Source organism: Xyrauchen texanus, chromosome 5 (genome assembly GCF_025860055.1).
Source record: "Xyrauchen texanus isolate HMW12.3.18 chromosome 5, RBS_HiC_50CHRs, whole genome shotgun sequence".
Taxonomy (NCBI): Eukaryota; Metazoa; Chordata; class Actinopteri; order Cypriniformes; family Catostomidae; genus Xyrauchen; species Xyrauchen texanus.
The window spans coordinates 9275135-9298364 of record NC_068280.1 but is presented as its reverse complement, the minus strand read 5'-3'; the positions used below and the strand labels follow the sequence as shown (position 1 = coordinate 9298364).

General features: G+C 37.6%; 1 protein-coding gene across 1 annotated transcript in view; it reads left to right on the top strand.

Annotated features, from left to right (window-relative positions):
• Positions 1 to 23230, top strand: part of LOC127644272 (EVI5-like protein) — a 75316-nt gene that overhangs the window by 7182 nt on the left and 44904 nt on the right. The window contains exon 2 of the mRNA XM_052127384.1: positions 17384 to 17782. Within this exon, the coding sequence (XP_051983344.1) occupies positions 17541 to 17782 (242 nt within the window). The 5' untranslated portion in view covers positions 17384 to 17540. The remainder of the gene's footprint in view (positions 1 to 17383; positions 17783 to 23230) is intronic.

Below are 23230 nucleotides of genomic sequence, written 5' to 3'. Positions count from 1 at the left end.
TCTGTTTTGTACTGTCATTTTTCTGTTCTGGGTTTGTCTTCATTGTTGTGGTAGAATAAGTTATTATTATTATTTTTATTGTTGTTTTTATTAGAAATGCTTTTAGTATTACTAGAACTCAAGGGTGCAAATGATTAGCGTTCATAGTTGACAATTCAAATTTGAGGATATTTTTTTTCGCTATCAAATAGTAATTTATTGCCACATCTTGGCCACTCTTATTAACGTTGTTAGGCAGAAGTTGTTGCTGCATTGTTTGCAGTCCAGCTAATGAGGCAATTGTCTTGATAATTAGGGATGTGCGTGTGCGAGACTTTAAACTGATCATAATATTTACACATTTACGTTTGGCTGTATATTTTTACAGAGGTTGCGCATAAATTACTGTCATATTAATGTAAAATATTTTAAATAGAATTAATAATACAAATATTATTATGAGGAAAAATGAGGATATCTGGAGCAGATACAAAGTTTAATTTCACCTCTGAAATATGTCCTCTCGCTGGTAAAGCAAACTCCGCAAAGAAGTTATGAAATCACTTCGGTGGTGGTACGGGAATTGGATTTCCAAAGTCCCTATGGATGTTTTCACATTTGAGTCTTCTTTACATCTGTGCATGCCTGTACGTTATTTCTCTGCTGTACAAGCTTTTTCAATCTGGTGAGTCAAGTCCCGTCTTTCACCGGGTCATGTCAACGTGTTAATTTTGGTCATCAAAAAATGTATGCTTTTTTCACGAGGTGCCGACTGCATAATGGGATAAACTATCTTTTATTCTGTGTGCACATCATGTTTAGAATACATAAGGTTATTGTAGGCTACATCACAGGCCTTTTTTTTCTGTCCTATGGCTATTTTTTTTTTCATAACTGTTCACGTTAACGGTTAACGTTCTTTATCGAACAGTTGCCCTATTAGGTCAATGGCTAATGCACGACTGCACATCGTGAAATACACACAACTTTTCAGCGCATTTTCTCTCTCGTACATTTGGCTTAGTCTACCTGTTAATTATTTTCAACAATGTCCTGACTATATTAATATGTTAAGTAAGTAATGTTTAAATAAGTAAACTTTTACGTGTTGAATTCCATTAAAGAGCTCCTATTATGGTTTTTAAACGTGCCTAATTTTGTTTTAAAGGTCTCATACAATAGATTTACATGCATCCAAGGTCAAAAACTTTTTAATTTGCTCATAATTTAAATTGCAGCATTACCTTTTTTCCCCAGTGTCAAAAACGACTCGTTCAATGAACCGTTCTGAAGCATTCATTCTAAACTCCAGAGAGCTACTCCAGACTCCAGAGAGCTACTCTGCTCTGATTGGTCAGATGTCCCAATCCATTGCGCTTGGTGTAGTGTTTGAGGGTGGGTCAAAGCTGTTCACGAGCCGATGAAGACCAGAGGCGGGTTTTTTGTTACCAAATTACGTAGGTTAGTAAGTAAGTCTGGAAAAAGTACAGGAAGTAAGTCTGGAATTACTAACAACTCGTTTCAGGTGTTCAGAATCCGTTCTTTCTTTTGGGAGTCAATAATTCCATTTGTCATGCACTTTAATTTTTGACATTTTTCAGACTTTTTTTACATTCACCAACAGCTATATAACACACTACATGAAAGGTAATATTTGAAAAACCATAATAGGTGCTCTTTAAGAACAGGTAGGGTTGCTCTATTGGTCCTGAACTATTCATTCAATTGTTTTCAATTAATACTGTTAAATATTTGCTAACTTTGATTCAGTGAATGCCTCTCATGTTCTGTAATGTACAATGATCTTAATGCAAGGCAAGCACATTGCAGAATATGCCCCTTTTCAGTGAAATTTAGCTTTTAAATAGGTCGCATAAACAATTTTTTTTGACTGTTTTCTGAAGGTTGGTTTCTTTTTAGACTAGTCAACTTTCTTTTCAAATATCTGTTTAAACGTCAGTGAAATTAGTCATTCAGCACATCCCTATTGTTAACTATGAAGTGCACTGAAGCAGGCCGGGGGAATGTTTGAAACTTGGAAAAGTTTTGCAATTTTTGCTGATGTCACCTAGCCTGTACAGGCTAAACAAATGCCAAATAGCTGTTTTGGCGTTGTTTTAGGCTACTATTGTAAGTAATGCACCCTTTCTAAATGATGGATATAATTAACACAATAATTTGATGCTCAACAACGTTTATGTTACAAAGGTTGTGGCAGTAATGGCAAATAATGATAGATTTGAAAAAGAAGCATTGCCATGTGGATATGTCTAGATGCTCTGGAGGGTGAACTTGACCTTCAGCCTCCATGTCCCTGTCAAAAGTGAGTGTCCAGTCATGTTTCAGGAGGCGAATAGACCTCCACTATCAACTACAAACTCCTATTCATCGTTGCATATTTAGTTTTGTTCTGAAATATGGCCAATTACAGAAGTAAATGTTTTTGTGAGTGCCATTTCAAACTGCCTTTAAATTACATTAAATTAAAGTGAGTCTGGAGCGCTTTAAATATAAGGTGCTCAGCGCACACAAGCCAATGTAACTGAACTCGGAGCACACCTGTTAAGGCCTATTCACACCATGTCCGAATTTTCGGTGCAAATGCTTGTTGCAAACAAGCTTTTGAATAGGAATAATTGATTCCCATGGTGCTATTCACACCTGGTATGACAAATTATCTGCTGACAATCCATCAGATAAAATAGCACAAAGTATTCCTGTAATGTTGCTCTTTTTCAAACCACGCACAAGAAACCCTGAATTCAATACAAATGCAGAACATATGGAAATTTAAATTAGGAAAATAACTGCATTGACAGCTGAATGTTTAAAGACCCACTTTATCAGTGCTTATGGAAATGTATTATTTTCTGAGGAATAATCGTGTCTGTTATCCCTGTTTAGCATTATAATTCAGTTATCGTTTTGTGCCTTGAGTAATTGATTATATAGGATGTCATCAGTGCTGAAATCCATCATAACACAATTCAGAAACATTGTGATACTTGATTGTCCAGACTAAATTATTGGAAAAACTTCAGTTGTATCAAAAATGCTCATAATTTTAATAGTAAAAGAAAATACAGTAGTTTTACAGTAACATTAAAATTTTTTTTATTTTTAATGTAAAAAGTATGGTTTTCTGGATAATTAACAGTAAAAATGTATTTTATGTTTAACAAGAGAATACATGTACCTTTTATGGTAAATTATTGTTAAAATTACAGTAAAATAATCTGGCATTCCCAGAATTCACTGTATGACTCGGTTCATTTCATTATATTTTATGGGAATAGTTATGCTGCTTCTTTTTAATATCAGTTATGTACATTTCGTGTTCTGTGTTATATTTGATGTAGTTAACTTCATGTGTATTACATCATTTTAATTTCACATGTGTTGTTACCCAGATGGTGTTTAGTGTTTGTGTGAGTGACTCAGAGCACTGTCTCTACATGTTTATTGGTCAATGCTCAAGGAATAGCCTCTATTGATGAACTTCATGTCATCATGTGCTCTTCTGTAATTAGGGTGATTAACAATACATTATGAAGTGAAAAGCAGATTTTTACAGTTTCAGAATGTTAGTATATTAAGTTTTGAATTTAATAATATAAATGCCAGTAATGCACTGTAAAATATACAGGCATCAAAACGACATCCCATAAAGCCTGAAATGTGGTTACCATATTTTTTTTACTGTGAATGTCTGGCAACCACAGCTGCCAGTTTTTTATCATAAATTTAACAGGATTTTTTTACAGTGTAGTCTCTGAGTGAGTCATTACTTGTCTTTGAGAAGGGCATTTGTGGGTTCCTGTCTCGATGAGCTCATTGACCGTGGAATGTCACACAGGGCTGAGAAAAACTGTAAAGAAGCTAAAGCTATTGTGTGATGTTCAAGGTGCAGCTTTGTGTCATACAAAATAATTAGTCCACACCTCTGATATATGACACGACCTGTCCTGGGATCTCTTTGTTTAGAGCTGTGTGTTTGTGTGTTTAGGTGTGTTTTTGTGTATGTGCCTTCATGTGTTGCTTCTGTGATTTTCTTGGCAAATCATAAAATCCCTTGTGGAGATACATAATCTGAATCAAGAAAGCATCTTTATTCAAAAGTTGTCGTATTTTTTTGGAAAACTTTTTTTGCAAGCAATAAATCACAATAACTGTTGTTTTAATAGTGCCCAATTTTGTATTTTTTTCCTGGAGAGCTCTTTAAAGCATGAAATAGACACTGCAAGCCAAAGCAATGCATACACTAAACTGCTGCATAACTAAAGCAGAAGGCTTTGATGAGCTTACACATTGGCCATGCTTTTGCTGCGTGACAGAGCTGCATGACTATATTAAATAGTTAAATATATTGAGTTAGGTATTAAATACAAAAATTACAATTTCTCTTATACTCACCTTATACCATCCCAGATATGTGTGTGACTGTCTTTCTTCTGCTGAACACTAACAAAGATTTTTAAAAGAATATCACAGCTCTGTAGGTCCATACAATGCAAGTGAATGGTTGCTAGAACTTTGAAGCTCAAAAAGCACATAAAGGCACCATAAAAGTAATCCAGACTCCAGTGGTTTAATCCATATCTTCTGAAGTGATATATAGGAAAGGAGGCGACGAGAACCGGCTTGACAATATAAATAATATTTTAATATGAAACTTAAACCAAAAGACACAAACACACAAAGGTGTCAGACAGCTGCTAGTAAACGCTCTCTCTATTGCACCACCGTCCGCAGTCGGCCTTTATCCCTCTCGGAGGCTTGATTCGCCTGATAAGGGACCGGGTGTGTAGAATCACGACCCGGCCCCGCCCTCCACAGTGGTGATATGCATGAAGAATGTGAATCAGCAAAAAACAGAACAAGAACTCTGTCCTCTCGTGAACGAGCATAGGAATGGCTGGTGAATGTGGTGATTTATAGTATAAAAGGACTTAAATATTTAGCTGTTTCTCACCCACACCTATCATATCACTTCTGAAGACATGGATTTAACCACTGGAGTTGAAAATACAGAAATCCATCTTTGAATGGATGACCGATTGATGTAATTTAACTGCGACTCCAGAATAATTAGTAACATGGCATTTACAGCTCAGGTGATTAGTTCAACAACAGTTGTGTCTCGAACTGAGTAACCATGAGCAAAGATGGCAGATTTCAAATCGCATACTTCAGGGGGTCCATCGTAATGAATTATAAATTAATCATGCCCACAAAAAGTCTGCGAATATTTCTAAAATGTTATGTGTAACCGAAAACGTTTGCTTTCACGTGATGCTGCATTCACACATAGTTGTCACTGTAAAGTCCACTCTCGTACTACTGTAATATTGGTAGTTAACATAAAGTAGATAAATAAGAGCAGTGAAACTTACAAAAAATTACTTGGCAACAGGCTCATTGGGCAGTTCCATGATCATGTCAACTAGGGCTGCAACTAATGATTATTTTGATAATCGATTAATCTAACGATTATTAGAACGATTATTCGGCTATTCTGCAATTATTGCAACGATTAATCATTAGATCTTAACCGATTATTCTGCTTTTGTCCCGACTTAAAAGGTTGTATTAAACGTGCTTACTAACAAAAAAGAGGAAATAATACCTCTAAATAACATTCACTGAATTAAAGGGGGAAAAATACTTTTTACAAGTTTAATTCAGTAAAGAAATTCAATGCCAAAAAATCCTATTGTTATCAAATGTTATTTAAAAATGCCAACAAATCCTTAAAACAAGATACATTTAATTGAAAGCGACATATAAGATAGTTAGACTTGCTTTAAGAGAATGTATCTTAGATATAAGTGTATTTTTTACTTTGTTATACTTCTGCGAGTGCAGTAAAGACAAAATGTACTTATATTCAAGATCTATTCTCTAAAAGCAAGTCTAAATATCTTATATGCTGCTTCTCAGGTGAATGCATCTTTTTTTAAAGAATTTTGAGAGATTTTAAAATTATTATTTATATTAAATTAAATTAAATATTTATAATATTATAGTCAACATTCTCCGATAACAATTTTTTCTTCTGGAGTATAGCTGCTTAAGTAAATGTACATTGTTTTAAAGGAGTTTTAGATATTTATATTGGAAAACAATCCAAAACAAATCGAAAACATATTTTGTTGCAGTGTATAATTAATAAAGCTGCATATTGCCAATTTTCTTCACTATAAGAAATGCACAGTGACATATATTATGATTAAATAAGTTGTGAGTCAATACGTTATAATCTAGCTGCATTAAGCGTGCGTGCTCGAGGAACGAGCTGTTTGGAACGAGTTCATCTGGACTGTGATCTGTGTAATTCTTCCTCTCCTAAGTCAGGTGCGAGCTGCAGTGCTGCTCTCATCATTTGAGTTTAAAGTGATCTCATGTTACATTAAATTAGATCAAACGACTATTCGACAACAACATTTTTCTTTAACAATTTTTTTTATTGTCGACGTTGTCGATAACGTCAACTAATCGTTTCAGCCCTACATCAACCATACCATGGAAAAATGTAGATTTCAAACTTATTTCAATTCTTCATGCAGCCTTGATGGGTATTATAATGAAATCTAATATGTCTCAGAGGTCAAAGTCTTCAGATTTCAAAACATTTTGGATGGTTCCCCTCATGATGTAAGCGCTGCTTTCACTACTGTCACATTTGTGGTTTTTCCCCATTCTTGTGAAAATGACAATGAATAAAAAATATATTTGACATGTTCTTAGGAGTGCCAATCCTTCTAAATTCTGTGGCTAGTATTATTTTTGAATATGCATTTCAAAACACAAGTGTCCCAAAAACTTGTGTCCATTTTGGTTACATCTGTAATTGAAGCTAATTTCCCAATCTATATGGGAAAAAAAGCTTCTCCAGACTGAAACTTTTCTGATGTCTGGAATCTATCTGCAGGGGACTATAATTATACATAAAAATTGATTGATATACTGGTAATGAGTACTTTATATATATGAAGTTAAATTTCACATTTTCAATGAAAATGTCACATCCATAATGCTGGAATTGCCCCTTTGGAATTAGATGTTATGCTGTTCTATTCATGGTATATTTAAAACATTTATTGCATGTCTTGAGTTAACATCTATGTAATAGGATTTACACCTTGGAAAAGCTTTCAGTACATCCTCATTTCTTCACCAGATAATGAGTCACTTTTTAGATGTGTCTATTAATTGGTGATGCTTTTGTCAGTTATTATAATCACGGAAGAACATCTTTTCAGATGAGACAGGCAGACCAATTAATGCCCAATTAATGCAGTATGTGTTTGTATTTGTGACATTTGCCAATGAGGGTATGTTAGAGAGGAATGATCTATTGTACCAGACACAAGGGTTGTGTCAAGATTAGATGCTAATGGGGTTTAACAGAATGTAGGCTATGGTTGTATTTTTGTATTTTTACTTTGCATTTGACAATTATCTGTTTTTAGTTTTTTCTGTTGTTTTTTTGTTTTTTCATTAACATTAGTTAATGCATTTGGTATCATGAACTAACAGTGAACAATATTGTTTTACAGCATTTATTAATCTTAATGTTAGTTAAAAAAAATACAATTGTTCATTATTAGTACAGTACATGTTAGTTTGTAGTGCATTAAGTAATGTTAAAATGTTTATTTAAAAAAATGTATTATTAGATGTTGAAATTAACTACGGCTGTCAATTTAACACATTTATTCAGTGCAGTTAATTATTTAAAAAAAATCATGCATTAAAAAAATGTACACAATTAGAATTTAAATAGTCTTTAGAGACCCAGGACCTCATTCCACTCCCTGTACTGCATCCATTTTTTGGAGTTGTGCCCACACTTCTTTAGTATTCCTCAGTCTATGAATCACAAAAAATGCCAAAATTGCTGCAAAAAAAATTTAAATCAGAGAAAAAAAATGATAATAGTTTAATTAACAAAAGTGTATAGGGTCTTTAGAGACCCAAGTTATGTAAGAGTGTTGTTGTTTTTTTGTTCTTCCATAAATTATATTTTTTTATAATTATTTTTTTATAATTAATTCATTTCTATTTAAGTTTACTATCACAGAATATATATTTCGTTGTGTATTACAAAATTAATTAGTACTATATTCATGCAAATAAATAATATATAAGGTTGACGCTCTGTGCAACAATTAATTTTAATTTATGAAAAATAAAACATCAAAATATATTTTATTTGATTGTTTTCTAATTGTTATGAAAATATTAAAATATTTTTACACTATCTGGGCATTTTTTTACATGTATTTATGATTAAGTGCTGGGTCTCTAAAGACCAGAATATGTAAGAGTTTTTGGGAAAATTACCATTTAAGGGTTGGACTGTAAGAAGTAATATTTTTACCATTAGAGCAATTTAAACTTGAAGTACCACCTGTTTTCTCCAGGGGGCAGTAAATCAACACTTCAGCTGTAAAGGCAATGTGCAGCTTATACAGAGAACAACTAACCACACTCACCAACAGCAGACAGCACAAGATGAGAACACAATCTTGCTTTCAAACACAGCTTTATCCGAACACATGGATCTCAAGACATGATTTTCGAAGTTTAACTTGACACAGCGACCTAAAAACTGTATGTTTATGACGCGACACGACCAAAGCTGCAAAAGCATCTGTCTGATGCAGTTGTACATTGATGCGTCATGTATCCTATTATAGTTTGGAAATCTCAAACTGATTGACAAATTCAAAAATGTAAATGCAAAATGGATTGCTGTGAACTGTAGGCAATTGATTGTCTTAAGTGACTAAATGAAAATTAGTCCATCCTGGATTAACTGCAGAAGTTCACATAGATTGTCCTTGTTAGTTGACTGATGAAGGCTTTTGTTGGCAATTAATTGATTGTCTGTGTATTCCATTTCAAGAGTGTAGTCCATCATTAGACCAAGGTGATGCAGGCAGAGATCATTTAGGTGCAGTTCAACTGGCTGGTAATTTCGGTGAGGTTCGGTGTGGTCCATCCTAAATCCAAGGTTCAGGCAATGGCATATGAAGTATCTCATGTCTTATGGTTGGAGTTGGCATCGGTTCATCTGAAGTCCATCGTAATAGACTGAAGTGATGTTTGGCTGGCACCGGCTTCTATTAGTCATCATCACTCAGCAACACGTAGTGGTGGAGTCCAACACAAAGCAGGAACGGAGCTGGATCTAGCCAGTTCTTGTGACCTTAGGATAGGAGTCCCGAGGTTGAGACAGGGAAGCAATTAGAATAATATTGGCATAGATGCCATTCAATGTATTGCTGAGTTATAGATCACGATCAATGTTTCTGGTTTCTGGTTCCGGCAGACCAAACTAAAGTAGTCTAATTGTGAGTTGAAGAATAAATTAGGTGTATGCCTGGCTAAATAGATGAGTCTTTAGTCTAGACTTTAACTGAGTGAGTGTGTGTGCATCTCGAACAGTTTTAGGGAGACTAATCTGTAGTTTAGGAGCAAAATATGAAAAAGATCTACCTCCTTTTGTGTATTTTGTTATTCTAGGATCTATTAACAGGCCAGAGTTTTGCGATTTGTAATGAACGTGATGGAACATAGCATGGTAGAAGTTCACTTAAGTACTGTGGAGCTAGAACATTCAATGCTTTGTAGTAAACAGAATTTTAAAATTCATATGAAATTTAACAGGAAGCCAATGTAACGATGATAAAATGGGTTTAAAACATTTAAAATGACAGCCCTAAATTTAACATTAACCAAGATTAATACATGCTGTAAAAGTATTGTTCATTGTTACTTACTTGATGTTTACTATGTAACCTCATTATAAAATGTTACCAATACTCTGAAACGGACATCTGCACATGTGCTATCTGAGTTTAGTCTCAAATCTTGTGACATTTGCTTTGAACAATAACAATAGAAGTTAAAATGTTAATACTAATGCATAGATGGAAGTCTAGATATTTAAATATTTAATAATATTGTTGATGATATTATGATGAACATGTCAGGATACAGTGCATCCGGAAAGTATTCACAACGCAACATTTTGTTATGTTACAGCCTTATTCCAAAAATGGATTAAATTCTTTATTCTCCTCAAAATTCTACAAACAATACCCCATAGTGACAACGTGAAAGAAGTTTGTTTGAAATCTTTTCAAATTTATTAAAAATAAAAAAACGAATCCCATGTACAGAAATATTCACAGCCTTTGCCATGACACTCAAAATTGAGCTCAGGGGCATCCTGTTTCCACTGATCATCATTTGAGATGTTTCTACAACTTGATTGGAGTCCACCTGTGGTAAATTCAGTTGATTGGACATGATTTAGAAAGGCACACACCTGTCTATATAAGGTCCCACAGTTAACGGTGCATGTCAGAGCACAAACCAAGCCATGAAGTCCCAGGAATTGTCTGTAGACCTCTGAGACAGGATTGTATCGAGGTACAAATCTGGGTAAGGGTACAGAAAAATTTCTGCAGCATTGAAGGTCCCAATGAGCACAGTGGTCTCCATCATCCGTAAATGGCAAAACTGAGCGATCGTGGGAGAAGGGCCTTAGTCAGGGAGGCGACCAAGAACCCGATGGTCACTCTGACAGAGCTCCAGTGTTTCTCTGTGGAGAGAGGAGAACCTTCCAGAAGAACAACCATCTCTGCAGCACTCCACCAATCAGGCCTGTATGGTAGGGTGGCCAGACAGAAGCCACTCCTCAGTAAAAGGCACATGATAGCCTGCCTGGAGTTTGCTAAAACGCACCTGAAGGACTTTCAGACCATGAGAAACAAAATTATCTGGTCTGATGAAACAAATATTGAACTCTTTGGCCTGAATGGCAAGCATCATATTTGGAGGAAACCAGGCACCGCTCATCACCTGGCCAATACCATCCCTACAGTGAAGCATGGTGGTGGCAGCATCAAGACTAGTCAGGATCAATGGAAAGATGAATGCAGCAATGTACAGATACATCCTTGATGAAAACCTGCTCCAGAGCGCTCTGAAACTCAGACTGGGGCGAAGGTTCATCTTCCAACAGGACACGACCCTAAGCACACAGCCAAGATAACAACTCTGTGAATGTCCTTGAGTGGCCCAGCCAGAGCCCAGACTTGAACCTGATTGAACAGAGAATCTGCAGAGATTTGAAAATGGCTGTGCACTGACGCTCCCCATCCAATCTGATGGAGCTTGAGAGGTCCTGCAAAGAAGAATGGGAGAAACTGCCCAAAAATAGTTGTGCCAAGCTTGTAGCATCATACAAAAAAAGACTTTAGGCTGTAATTGGTGCCAAAGGTGCTTCAACAAAGTATTGAGCAAAGGCTGTGAATACTTATGTACATGTGATTTTTTTATTTTATTTTATTTTTAATAAATTTGCAAAGACGTTGTCATTATGGGGTATTATTTGTAGAATTTTGAGGAAAATAATTAATTTAATCCATTTTGGAATAAGGCTGTAACATAACAAAATGTGGAAAAAGTGAAGCACTGTGAATACTTTCCAGATGTACTGTAATTTTGTACGGTACATTGGTCAATTTAGGAGCATCACCGGTGTTATATACGGTACATATTTTAAAGGTTATACGAATTGTGATTGTAACAGTCAAAGGGACCAACAGACAGACACAGATTAAGTTTTGGAGGTTTTAGGATTGAAACGCTTGTGGGGGAGGGGTAGCCTATGTGATTGACACTGTGCTAAGAGCTACAATAACCGCACTTGTGCTGCTCGTCAGGAGGAGAAAGAGAGAGATATAGCAAACACACAGTGGTGTTATTGTAATCAGTGAAAAACACAGTTTGTCCATGCCATTACCAATAGCGAAGGGAAGGCCTTTGCATCTCTCTCTCTCTATGTGTATGTGTGTGTGTGTGTGTGTGAAATGTATCGGTGTGCGCTTAATGAAGTTCCCCATTTATATCCATTCTGATGGTTCGTGGACTGAACTGGAGACAGTTTAAATAGTTTATATGACAGTAAATCTGAATGGGCACATACCAGGAAATATTTTCTGAAGCTGTTTTGACATGTCTGAGAATTATTTTATGAACACCCTCACATTTAAGGACAAGGTTTAAAAACTCTCATCATAGAGAGTTGTGAGTGAGTGTAGATCTACTATGTGGTTGAGTCACAGAGATCCTGCATTTGTCTGTTTAGAGACCACTTGCTACTGTAACAAGTTGCAATTTACAAGTTGCTGTATTTCCTTGAGATGAGTGACCAAATTTGTTATTTTAAAAGCTTCTGTTTGTCCATCTGCATGATACTCCAACGTGAATTGAGAAAGTGGCATAATCCCTCCGTGATTATGATCTTGGGTCAAAATGGGGAAAAAATTACTCGAAGCTGAATTAGGAATGACAAGTCGATTAGTGAAGTTCAGTAGATTATTTCATATTTATTTTTTTTACATTTTGTTTTGTTTTATTTGCTGTTTAGTCAGCCCTAGTAGTTTTGCACATCCTTGTACTGATTAAAAAATTGATAATGATGGCATTAAGCTCTGCTGATGCTTTTTGTCCTTCCTTATGTTCAGGATGCTGCTATTGTGTTTGGCTGTGGCTGCAGTGTCATCTGGCCAGAGATGTGAGCTTGCGTGTGTGTGTGTGTTTTCTCGGTCAGGGGAGATTAGATTAATGCGCTCTTTAATGGTTTTTTGATTGGTCAGTTCCTCTGATGTGAATACTGCCGTTGTTCGCAATGTGTGTTTACTTTGTTGAAAATGGGTTTCCTCTAGGCTTGTATTTTTAGCTGTGGGTTATTTTTATGTTCTCTCTCATATGGGTAGAATGATGGGTTTGTGTATGTGTGTTAGAGGAAGATGCCTGTGGCATGTTCTGGGCTTGTTTATCAGACCTTGTTGCTCTAATATTCTGTTTTCTCAGGATCAGGCCTCTGCATTGTGAGTAAATCACTAGCATATGCAACCAAATTTTGTGCTATGCAACTAAAACATTTCTTGTTACAGCCACTGGCTTTTAAATAAACAGATGTCACTCACCAGTGATTGTGTTGTGTAGTAGTGATTTAAGCACCGATATTATGAGTGTGCACAAAGGAAGTGTACCTTATTTGGCTGCAGTGGGTCCTGAGTTGTCATGGATCGTGGTGTCATTATTGCTTTAGGTAAGCCATGACATAGTTACGTTTACATTGTATTTAACCACGTAATATCTGATTTTGCTGAAGCTTTTCACAACATTTTACAGCATGGCTACAGAACAGTGTACAGCACCTGTTGGACCTATAATCCATAGAGTGCTAGAGGAGACTGTATTTATGTTGATTATATTAAATACGTCTGGAACATTATTATCCGACCAGCTACAATATCAAGACAAGGCCAGGAGACCAAGGAGACTAAAGCAGATCTGGCGGATGGCCAGGAGACAATGGGGACCAGAGCAGATCAGGCGGATGGCCAAGAGTCCAAGGAGACCAGAGCAGATCAAGCGGAGGGCCAGGAGACCAAGGGGACCAGAACAGATTAGGCGGAAGACCAGGAGACCAAGGGGACCAGAGCAGATCAGGTGGACGACCAGGAGACCAGAGCAGATCAGGCTGAGGGCCAGGAGACCAAGGGGACCAGAGCAAATCAGGCAAAAGGCCAGGAGACCAAGGGGACCAGAGCAGATCAGGTGGACGACCAGGAGACCAGAGCAGATCAGGCTGAGGGCCAGGAGACCAAGGGGACCAGAGCAGATCAGGCAGACGGCCAGGAGACCAAGGAGACCAGAGCAGATTAGGCGGATGGCCAGGAGACCAAGGAGACCAGAGCAGATCAGGGTGAGAAGGCTTAGAAGGTGGCTACAGAGCAGGAACAGGAGGCCTGAGAGATGGCTGCAGGGATTAGAAAGGGTCAGGAGGCCTGGGAGGTGGCCGTAGGGCCGAGGCAGGGTCAGGAAGGCAGAGCCGTGGAAGGCACCGGGGGTGGAGCCGTGGAAGGCGGAGCCGTGGAAGGCTCTGGGGGCGGAGCTGCGGAAGGTGGAGCCGTGGAAGACTCTGGGGGCGAAGCCGCAGAAGGCTGAGCCGTGGAAGAGAGTACAGGCAGAAACGGGGGAACAGAAGCCTTTCTTCTCTTCCTCCTCCTCCGGATGGCCGAAGTTGGCAACACTGGCTCTGGGACAGATGAGGCTGGCAACGCTGGCTCTGGGACGGATGAGGCTTCCAGCTCGTTTGAATATCGATAAAAGCTAATCCCAATGTGTAATTTTCATTATCTATGTCATTGGTTCTCAAATTGTTGTACGTGTACCACTGGTGGTTAGCGAAGCGCCCCCAGGTGGTATGAAACACAACTGTGGAAAGTTAAAACACTAAAAATATTAAATATTTGTTATTTTACCCATGTTTTATGCTTCCATGTTTTAGATATATATAATAAAAAAAAATCCTGATATATTTACAACTTTAAAATTGTATGTGCATAATCATTAAACTTGTGCATGCATAACGAGCTTGTGTGTAACCCACGTTGCATCAACATGAATTTAGAGCAGGAATAGGCTACATGCGTAATATCACTCAGTCTTCTCAAAACTCCACAATACTCATCTAAAATGAAAAAGTGTAAATCTGACATTTTGTCTGTTAAATAAAATGATGTGGGATGTACTGAACATGTGTTACAAGTTAATTTATTGGACAGAAAATTAAATATAGCTTTAAGAAGTGCTCATGAAGTGCTTTTTTAATAATTTTTTAATAATATTATCTTCCCTGAGGTCCCATGTTAATGTTATGAAAGGTTTTTTTTTTGTGCATGAAAACATAAACAATCGGTTGTCACCTAAGAGCCTCCTTAAAACTTCAATGTAAACAACTGTTATTATTGGCTAACATCATGCACCCCCTCAAATTCAGCAAACTCAATAGGAAGAAAATTAACATCGACATTATAAAACAAAATTGCGAGGAGGCAAGATGGCGGCTAGGGAGTAACAGCTAATTATACTTTAGTTTTCACATAATAAAGACGCAACTCGATGGCCTCGGTTATGTGACTGTAGTATTATTTTTCTGGAATCAACAGCTTCGATGGTGGAATTATCCGAAAACACTCAGGCCCGTGTTTTAACCAAGTTGCCTCACTTACCGAACACATTAATGATCTGGAGAACAGAAGACGGCGCAAAAATATTTCTATTGTAGTGCTTATCAGAAGGGACAGAGTGTAATAACACTGCGACTTTTCTTCAAAAATTGATCCCTTCATTCCTTTAGCTGCAGACCAAGGGAGGCCATATCAAAATAGAAAGAGCACACCACACTCTAGCTCCCAAACCATCAAGGGAGTCAAGGAGAGGCCCAGGCTGCTGGTAGTGCACTTGCATAACTTCGGAGATGGGCAGAGGATACTTAATGCAATCAGAAAGGTGTCTATGGATGGTAAATGTGTGAGAACAGTAAGGTGTCTTTCTATCAAGATTTCTCCGCTTCAGTGCTTTGGAGGTGCAGGGAATTTGGTCCAGTTAAACATTGTCTGCAGGAGGTCGGAGCCTGTTATGCTATGTTGTATCCCACTAGGCTGTGAGTTACAGTTGGAAATACTACCAACGTTTTTGACACACCAACAGTGGTCTCGAGTTTATTGTGGGGCCAGATAAACATGCACAATCTGTGGCTTCGGCAGCTAACAATTCACCTACGGACAGGCCTCTGATGGACAAATTAATCTACAAAGTGCCTAAACAGTGTTGAAGTGGTGACTTGATTTTTTTCATTAGTTTTTTGCCATTCTGTGTTTATTATTCCTTCTTATTTCTAAGCGGTCTGGACAGTACGAGTATGCATGTGTACATCCTGACTGGGTTGTTTCTGGAAGTTTGTTGTTTTTTTTTTGGCAGGTGCCTTTTCTTCACATCTGGAGATTGAGAAAGAGGGTTACCCACTTTTTGTCTGCGCAGAAGAAGAGTACTTTGTGGGATTTTGTTCCCTTTACGATAAGGGAAAATGCCTCCTTTTCTTTTCTCTGTTATTTCTCTTTATTTTTTTGTTTCTTTTGGTTTTCGAGTTCTATTGTTTGTTCTATTGCCCAGGCACACTTGTACTTTTATTCTATGTAAAATTTCAAATCTGGAGATTGCATAAAGGGAGAGCTTCATTATATGTTTATACTTTTATCTTTTCAGATCTTTTGATGCATTAATATGTAAAATGATGCATAAATTGTCCTTAATAATCTAAGAGTTTCTACATGGAATGTAAGGGGTTTGCACGGACAACTCAAAATTCGGAAGGCTTTTGCCGGCTGAGTAATTGTATTGGTTTGGCCCTGCTGCAGGAAACCCATTTAAACTACAGAAGCTCTAATCTTAGGCATAAATGGATTGGTCAAATTTACTTCTCATCCATTACATCGAGTAGTAGCCATCCTTGTTAACAAAAGTCTACCCTCAAGATTTCAAACAGTGTTAAGGTTAAGCGTGACTGTTATATTATAGTTAAAGGGACATTGTACAGGGAGGAGATAACACTTTTATACTGTACCCCCCAATTTTTTCCATGAGTTTCTCTTGAAAGCTTTCTCGGATTTGCTAGATACCGCTTTCGGTACTGTGATTATAGGGGGGAATTTTAATTGTTTGATGAATCCCCTACTGGATGCCCTAACCCCATGCCAAGAAATCCATTCTCACTAAGCAGTCTAAAACTTTATCCACTTAATGTGAGGAGTTAGGATATTTAGATGTCTGGCATACTCTCAATCCTTTGCAAACAGGATTTACTTTTTACTTGCCCCCTCATAAATGTCATACCAGAAACTATTGTTTTTTTTATTCAGAGTACAATGATGCAATCTGTCTCCCGCTGTACTATAGATAATATTGTTGTTTCCAATCATGCTGCAGTTGTACTAGATATACTTGTGGAAGGTCACCCAAAACGTAATAAGCATTGGAGATTTAATACATTATTGCTTAAAGATGACAATTTTCTTTCATATTTCAGTTCTGAGTTCAAGATATCTGATTAAGATCTACCTGTGCTACTGGAAAAAAAGATTAACAAACCCACGGCAAAAGAGCTGTATTGCGACTGCCCACTGACGCAATAGAGTCGGTCAACATAGACTCTCAAACTATATTTATATTTGTATATGTCTGATTGCATCATTCACAATGCTTCATGGGAAGGTTCTCCCCTTATGAAAGATGGCAAGAACACTGTCTTGTACTTTTTATTTTTTTGTTTCAAATCAAAGTTTGTAATGTTAGATTCACCTCAATGCTGGTTGGGTTGATTTATGGCTTAGAACTCTTTTTTTAAGGATTTTTTTAAATGGGTGGGAGCTATTGTGCTCTATTGTCAAAAGGCTATCAAAAATATTTATATTATTGATTGACGTGTTTTATATGAGCATATGTTCTGATATTTATTTTCTAATTTCCACAGACTAAACCAGGCCTGAAACACACTCCATCATCAAGGAGGCCTGTTCACGTCCACAGCGTCAACCCTGTGAGACACATCCAGCATCCTCCCACTTCCTACCTTTCTGTTTGACATTTCTTGGCTAGGGCTCCTCAACGTTGGCCTTGGTTCCTCAGCCATGTCAAGCCCTAGCAGTAGTCCAGAAAGAGAGGGAGGGGTGGTAGGTTCTGTTCAACTGGAGGACCTCTCATCACCTCCGGGGTTGGAAACTGACCCAACTTTTGTTGGCAGTCCAGTGCTCAGTCCAGACTCCAGTTCCCATGATGCAGTGCTGTCAGCCACGGCAGCTTCCCCAGCTGACTCAGAAAACCTTAGTCCAGATGAGCTCGAGCTTCTGGCTAAACTGGAGGAACAGAACAGGTAGAACAAAAGCAACATGAATGCAAAGAGTGCAGCGATGACATGAATTAAAGGAATATTTATATCTTGTTGTTCCAAACCAGTATACTGTTATTTTCCAAGAGTTTTTTTTTAAGATTTACGCAACTGTCAAGCTAAAAACAACAACAACAAACAAATCACCATAAATGCAGTCTCTAGACTCCCTACATCTTGCATTATTTCAAGCAGTGTTAATCTCTTAAACTAAATTACTGAAAAAACTTTTTTAGTTCGTTAACAATGATGAAGCTGATATGGAAAATGGGCATGATGGCAATAATTAATCAAACAAAAAAGTTAACAATCATTTGATGAGAAATAAATTAACAATGTTTTTAGTGGGGATGTGCACAAGTTATTGACTAATCAAGTACTCATTCTACACCAACTAGTCGACTATTATTAACACTTATAAACAATAAGTTTGGCAAATTGATTTTCCTTTGTGCATTTGGAGGGTTGGTTGTCGAGGTGTTGGTTGAGAAATGGTGGAGTGTGCTTTCAGGCAAAGCCAAGTTTGGCAATACCTGCAAATTAAAAATTGTATTTAAAAATGTTCTGCTTAACTACAGATTTCGTATGAACCGATTCTCTTTAGTGAATCAAAACAGACAGAGCAACCAGTGAAATCCGATAAACAAATGACTCTTATGAACAGATTCTTTTTAGTGAATCAAATGATTCTCTTTAGTGAATCAAAACAGACAGAGCAACCAGTGTAATCCGATAAACCAATGACTCTTATGAACAGATTCTTTTTAGTGAATCAAATGAGACTGCGCATCCAGTGTAGTCTTAAATTACACTTATGAAGTGGTTCTTTTTTATATTTAAATTTTGTATCCCCTTTTCTCCCAAATTTGGAATGCCCAATTCCCACTACTTAGTAGGTCCTCGTGGTGGTGCGGTTACTCACCTCAGTCCAGGTGGTGGAGGACAAGTTTCAGTTGACTCCACTTCTGAGACCGTCAATCCACGCATCTTATCACGTGGCTCATTGTGCATGACATCGCAGAGAATCCCAGCATGTCGTGCTACTCATGCTACTCTCCGCGATCCACCGAGAGCGAGAACCACTAATCGTGACCATGAGGAGGTTACCCCATGTGACTCTACCCTCCCTAGCAACCGGCACAATTTTGTTGCTTAGGAGACCTGGCTGGAGTCACTCAGCATGCCCTTGATTCAAACTCGTGACTCCAGGGGTGATAGTCAGCGTCAGTACTCAGCTACCGAGCTACCCAGGCCCCCTATGAAGTGTTTCTTTTAATAAATCGTTTAAAAAAACTAATTTACTTTATTCCAAACTGTATTTAAAGATACACATTTGCAGCAAGATTTTTTTGGTGATATTTATAAAAAAGCATTAAAACATCCCATTTCACTGCAATAATCAGAGTATTGGCATGTAGCATGTACAATGGATTGAAGAGGTTCACACAAATCATGTAAACATCTTAATGTAATTATTCCATATACTCGGATTATTCACAGCAATAATCAGATTATTGGCAGGTAGCATGTCATTCGGGATGGACTCTGTAGTCACGGCAATGTACTTGTTGTTTTTTACTTTCCTGAGAATTTATACTTATTCCAGCAAAATATTTGCCTTTAGCCTATTAAACAACACCTAAAAGTTTAAACTGTAGGTCTAGTTTAAAATGGATTACATTCTTGCAATTAATCCCTTGTCGTTTATATACAGGTGAAACTCGAATATTGTGCAAAAGTTCATTAATTTCAGTAATTCAACGTAAAAGGTGAAACTAACATATTATATAGATTCATTACAAGCAAAGTAAGATATTTCAAGCCTTTATTTGATATAATTTTGATGATTATGGCTTACAGCTTATGAAAACCCCAAATTCAGAATCTCAGAAAATTAGAATATTGTGAAAAGGTTCAGTATTGTAGGCTCAAAGTGTCACACTCTAATCAGCTAAACACCTGCAAAGGGTTCCTGTGCCTTTAAATGGTCTCTCAGTCTGGTTCAGTTGAATTCACAATCATGGGGAAGACTGCTGACCTGACAGTTGTGCAGAAAACCATCATTGACACCCTCCACAAGGAGGGAAAGCCTCAAAAGGTAATTGCAAAAGAAGTTGGATGTTCTCAAAGTGCTGTATCAAAGCACATTAATAGAAAGTTAAGTGGAAGGGAAAAGTGTGGAAGAAAAAGCAGCAGGGATGACCGTAGCCTGGAGAGGATTGTCAGGAAAAGGCCATTCAAATGTGTGGGGAGCTTCACAAGGAGTGGACTGAGGCTGGAGTTACTGCATCAAGAGCCACCACACACAGACGGGTCCTGGACATGGGCTTCAAATGTCGTATTCCTCTTGTCAAGCCGCTCCTGAACAACAAACAATCTCTTTTCTGATGAGAGCAAATTTTGCATCTCATTTGGAAACCAAGGTCCCAGAGTCTGGAGGAAGAATGGAGAGGCACACAATCCAAGATGCTTGAAGTCCAGTGTGAATTTTCCACAGTCTGTGTTGGTTTGGGGAGCCATGTCATCGGCTGGTGTTGGTCCACTGTGCTTTATTAAGTCCAGAGTCAACGCAGCCGTCTACCGGGACATTTTAGAGCACTTCATGCTTCCTTCAGCAGACAAGCTTTATGGAGATGCTGACTTCATTTTCCAACAGGACTTGGCACCTGCCCACACTGCCAAAAGTACCAAAACCTGGTTCAATGACCATGGTATTACTGTGCTTGATTGGCCAGCAAACTTGCCTGACCTGAACCCCATAGAGAATCTATGGGGCATTGCCAAGAGGAAGATGAGAGACATGAGACCAAACAATGCAGAAGAGCTGAAGGCCGCTATTGAAGCATCTTGGTCTTCCATAACACCTCAGCAGTGCCACAGGCTGATAGCATCCATGCCACGCCGCATTGAGGCAGTAATTAATGCAAAAGGGGCCCAAACCAAGTACTGAGTACATATGCATGATTATACTTTTCAGAGGGCCGACATTTCTGTATTTAAAATCCTTTTTTTTATTGATTTCATGTAATATTCTAATTTTCCGAGATTCTGAATTTGGGGTTTTCATAAGCTGTAAGCCATAATCATAAAAATTATATCAAATAAAGGCTTGAAATATCTTACTTTGCTTGTAATGAGTCTATATAATATATTAGTTTCACCTTTTAAGTTGAATTACTGAAATTAATTAACTTTTGCACGATATTCTAATTTTTCGAGTTTCACCTGTATGTTCTCCGGTTGAAATCAGAGGTTGATAAATGATTCTACCTATTATTATTGTTGTTGTTGTAATTATTATTGTTACGAATGAGGTCGGAGTCAGACAAGGGATGAGGATCCAAATGCGGGTTTATTGATAAAACGGAAACAAACAGGCATGAACAAACAAAACTACCACGATGGGCAAAATGAAAACAAAACACGAAAACACAGGAACTGGAAACACGGGAACACAGGCATGGGAGCGAGCATAAACTACGCACAACAACATTCAACGATAGACAAGAACTGAAACAAAAACCAGGATATATATATACATGAACATAGAACTAAGGGGCCAATGAACAAACAGAACACCAAACAAGAAAACGAGGGAAGAAACAGAGGCAAGTGGCAAGTTAACGAGGGACAGGTGAAAGCAATAAACCGTGAACACGAGGGCTGACAGGAAGACTATGGAGGTACAAGGGTGACAAAAGTGAAAACTAAGGAATAACAAAAGTGACAAAATTACAAACAAGGGCAACAGTGAGACAAGACAGGGTAACCGTTACAATTATATAAACAACATGGTATGTGATTATTATTGTAATATAACATTTCTGCAAATTTATTTTCTGTTTAATATTTTCTCTGTAAAATAAAACATTTTATATATAAAAAAACCAGGGAATGCATATCAGTTATCGGATATGCAAACATACAAATAGTCGTTATAGTATTGGTTTTAAAATATCAATGTAACACAGTTAAAGGATGGGCAAGGAGGAGGTGAGAACCGGCTTGTTCATGTCCACGATAAATGATAATTTAATTAAACTTAAACCAAAAGCACAAACATAAACACACATGACGGACATGCCCGTAATTCTCTCTCTCTCGAACCATCGTCACCGGCCGCCTTTATCCCTCACGCGTCTCATCAGGCCGATTGGGGACCGGGCGCGCGATATTCCGACCCGGCCCCGCCCCCCTCCGCTCCACAATTAATATCGGTTGATCTCTAGTTTACTTTGCATGTGCAGCACGCTTCAAAGCTCCTCCTCGGCTCATAATGGGAAAACAGTCATGAGCATCGAGCGCTCTGTTTGTTGTAGATGAGAGCGAACAGAGTGCAAATACTTTGTAGCAAGCGGTACATACAGAGTACATATGTCTAGCTTGTGTCTTGCCTCGTTTGCATCCATTCTATTTTTTTTTTTTTTTTTTATCAGGCTTTGGCAGAGGTGAATATTATCAGTGAATAAATAATTGTTTTGTTCTGTTCCTCACACAAAGCTATCGTATGACTTGAAAAGACTTGAAATATGCATGATGTAGTGCATGAGTCGCTTGCTGTATGTTAAAGGAATATTCCGGGTTCAATAAAAGTTAAGCTCTATCAAAAACATTTGTGGCATAATGTTGATAACCACAAAAATTCATTTCGACTCGTTTCTCCTTTTCTTAAAAAAAAAAAAGCAAAAATCCAGGTTCCAGTAAGGCCCTTACAATGGAAGTAAATGGAGGCCAATACTAACTTTTTCAAAAGTATAACCACAAGTCATAAAGTATATGTGTTTTAATTAGGGCTGTCATTTTAACGCGTTAATTCAGTGCGATTAATTTGATTGAAAATTAATGCAATTAATCGCAATGCCCCCGGACCGTAATAAGGACGATTCCTGAGAAATGCAAGCTTGTAGTACCACCTGTTTACTCCAGAGGGCAGTAAGTCAAATTTCAGCTGTATGGCAACACGCAGTTTATACAGTGAAGAAAACAACCCTTCAGCAGACACAACACGTACACAGTAACATGCATTACGTTCTTGCGTTCAAAAAACTTGGAGCGCAAATTTGAACTAAGGGATCTCAAGTGTTTAAAACTATATTTAACTTGACACAGTGACCTAAAAATGTGATGTTTATGACGCAACGCACCCGAGATGCTACAAAAGCATGTCTGACGCAGGTGTGCATTGATGGTCCTTAAACAAGCCCTCATAATACATCTCCAACTGATTGACAAATTCACTTGTGAAATGGATTGCTGTGAACTGTATGCCAATGATTGTCTTATGATCAATAATATGGTAGTAAACAATACATTGTATTCTAAAGCCGCTTTTTGTATTGTCTTATCAATGATTAACTCTTCTGCCACAAGAATGAAATGCATTTTAATTATCTGAATATTTTTGTATTTTATATATATATATATATAATATTT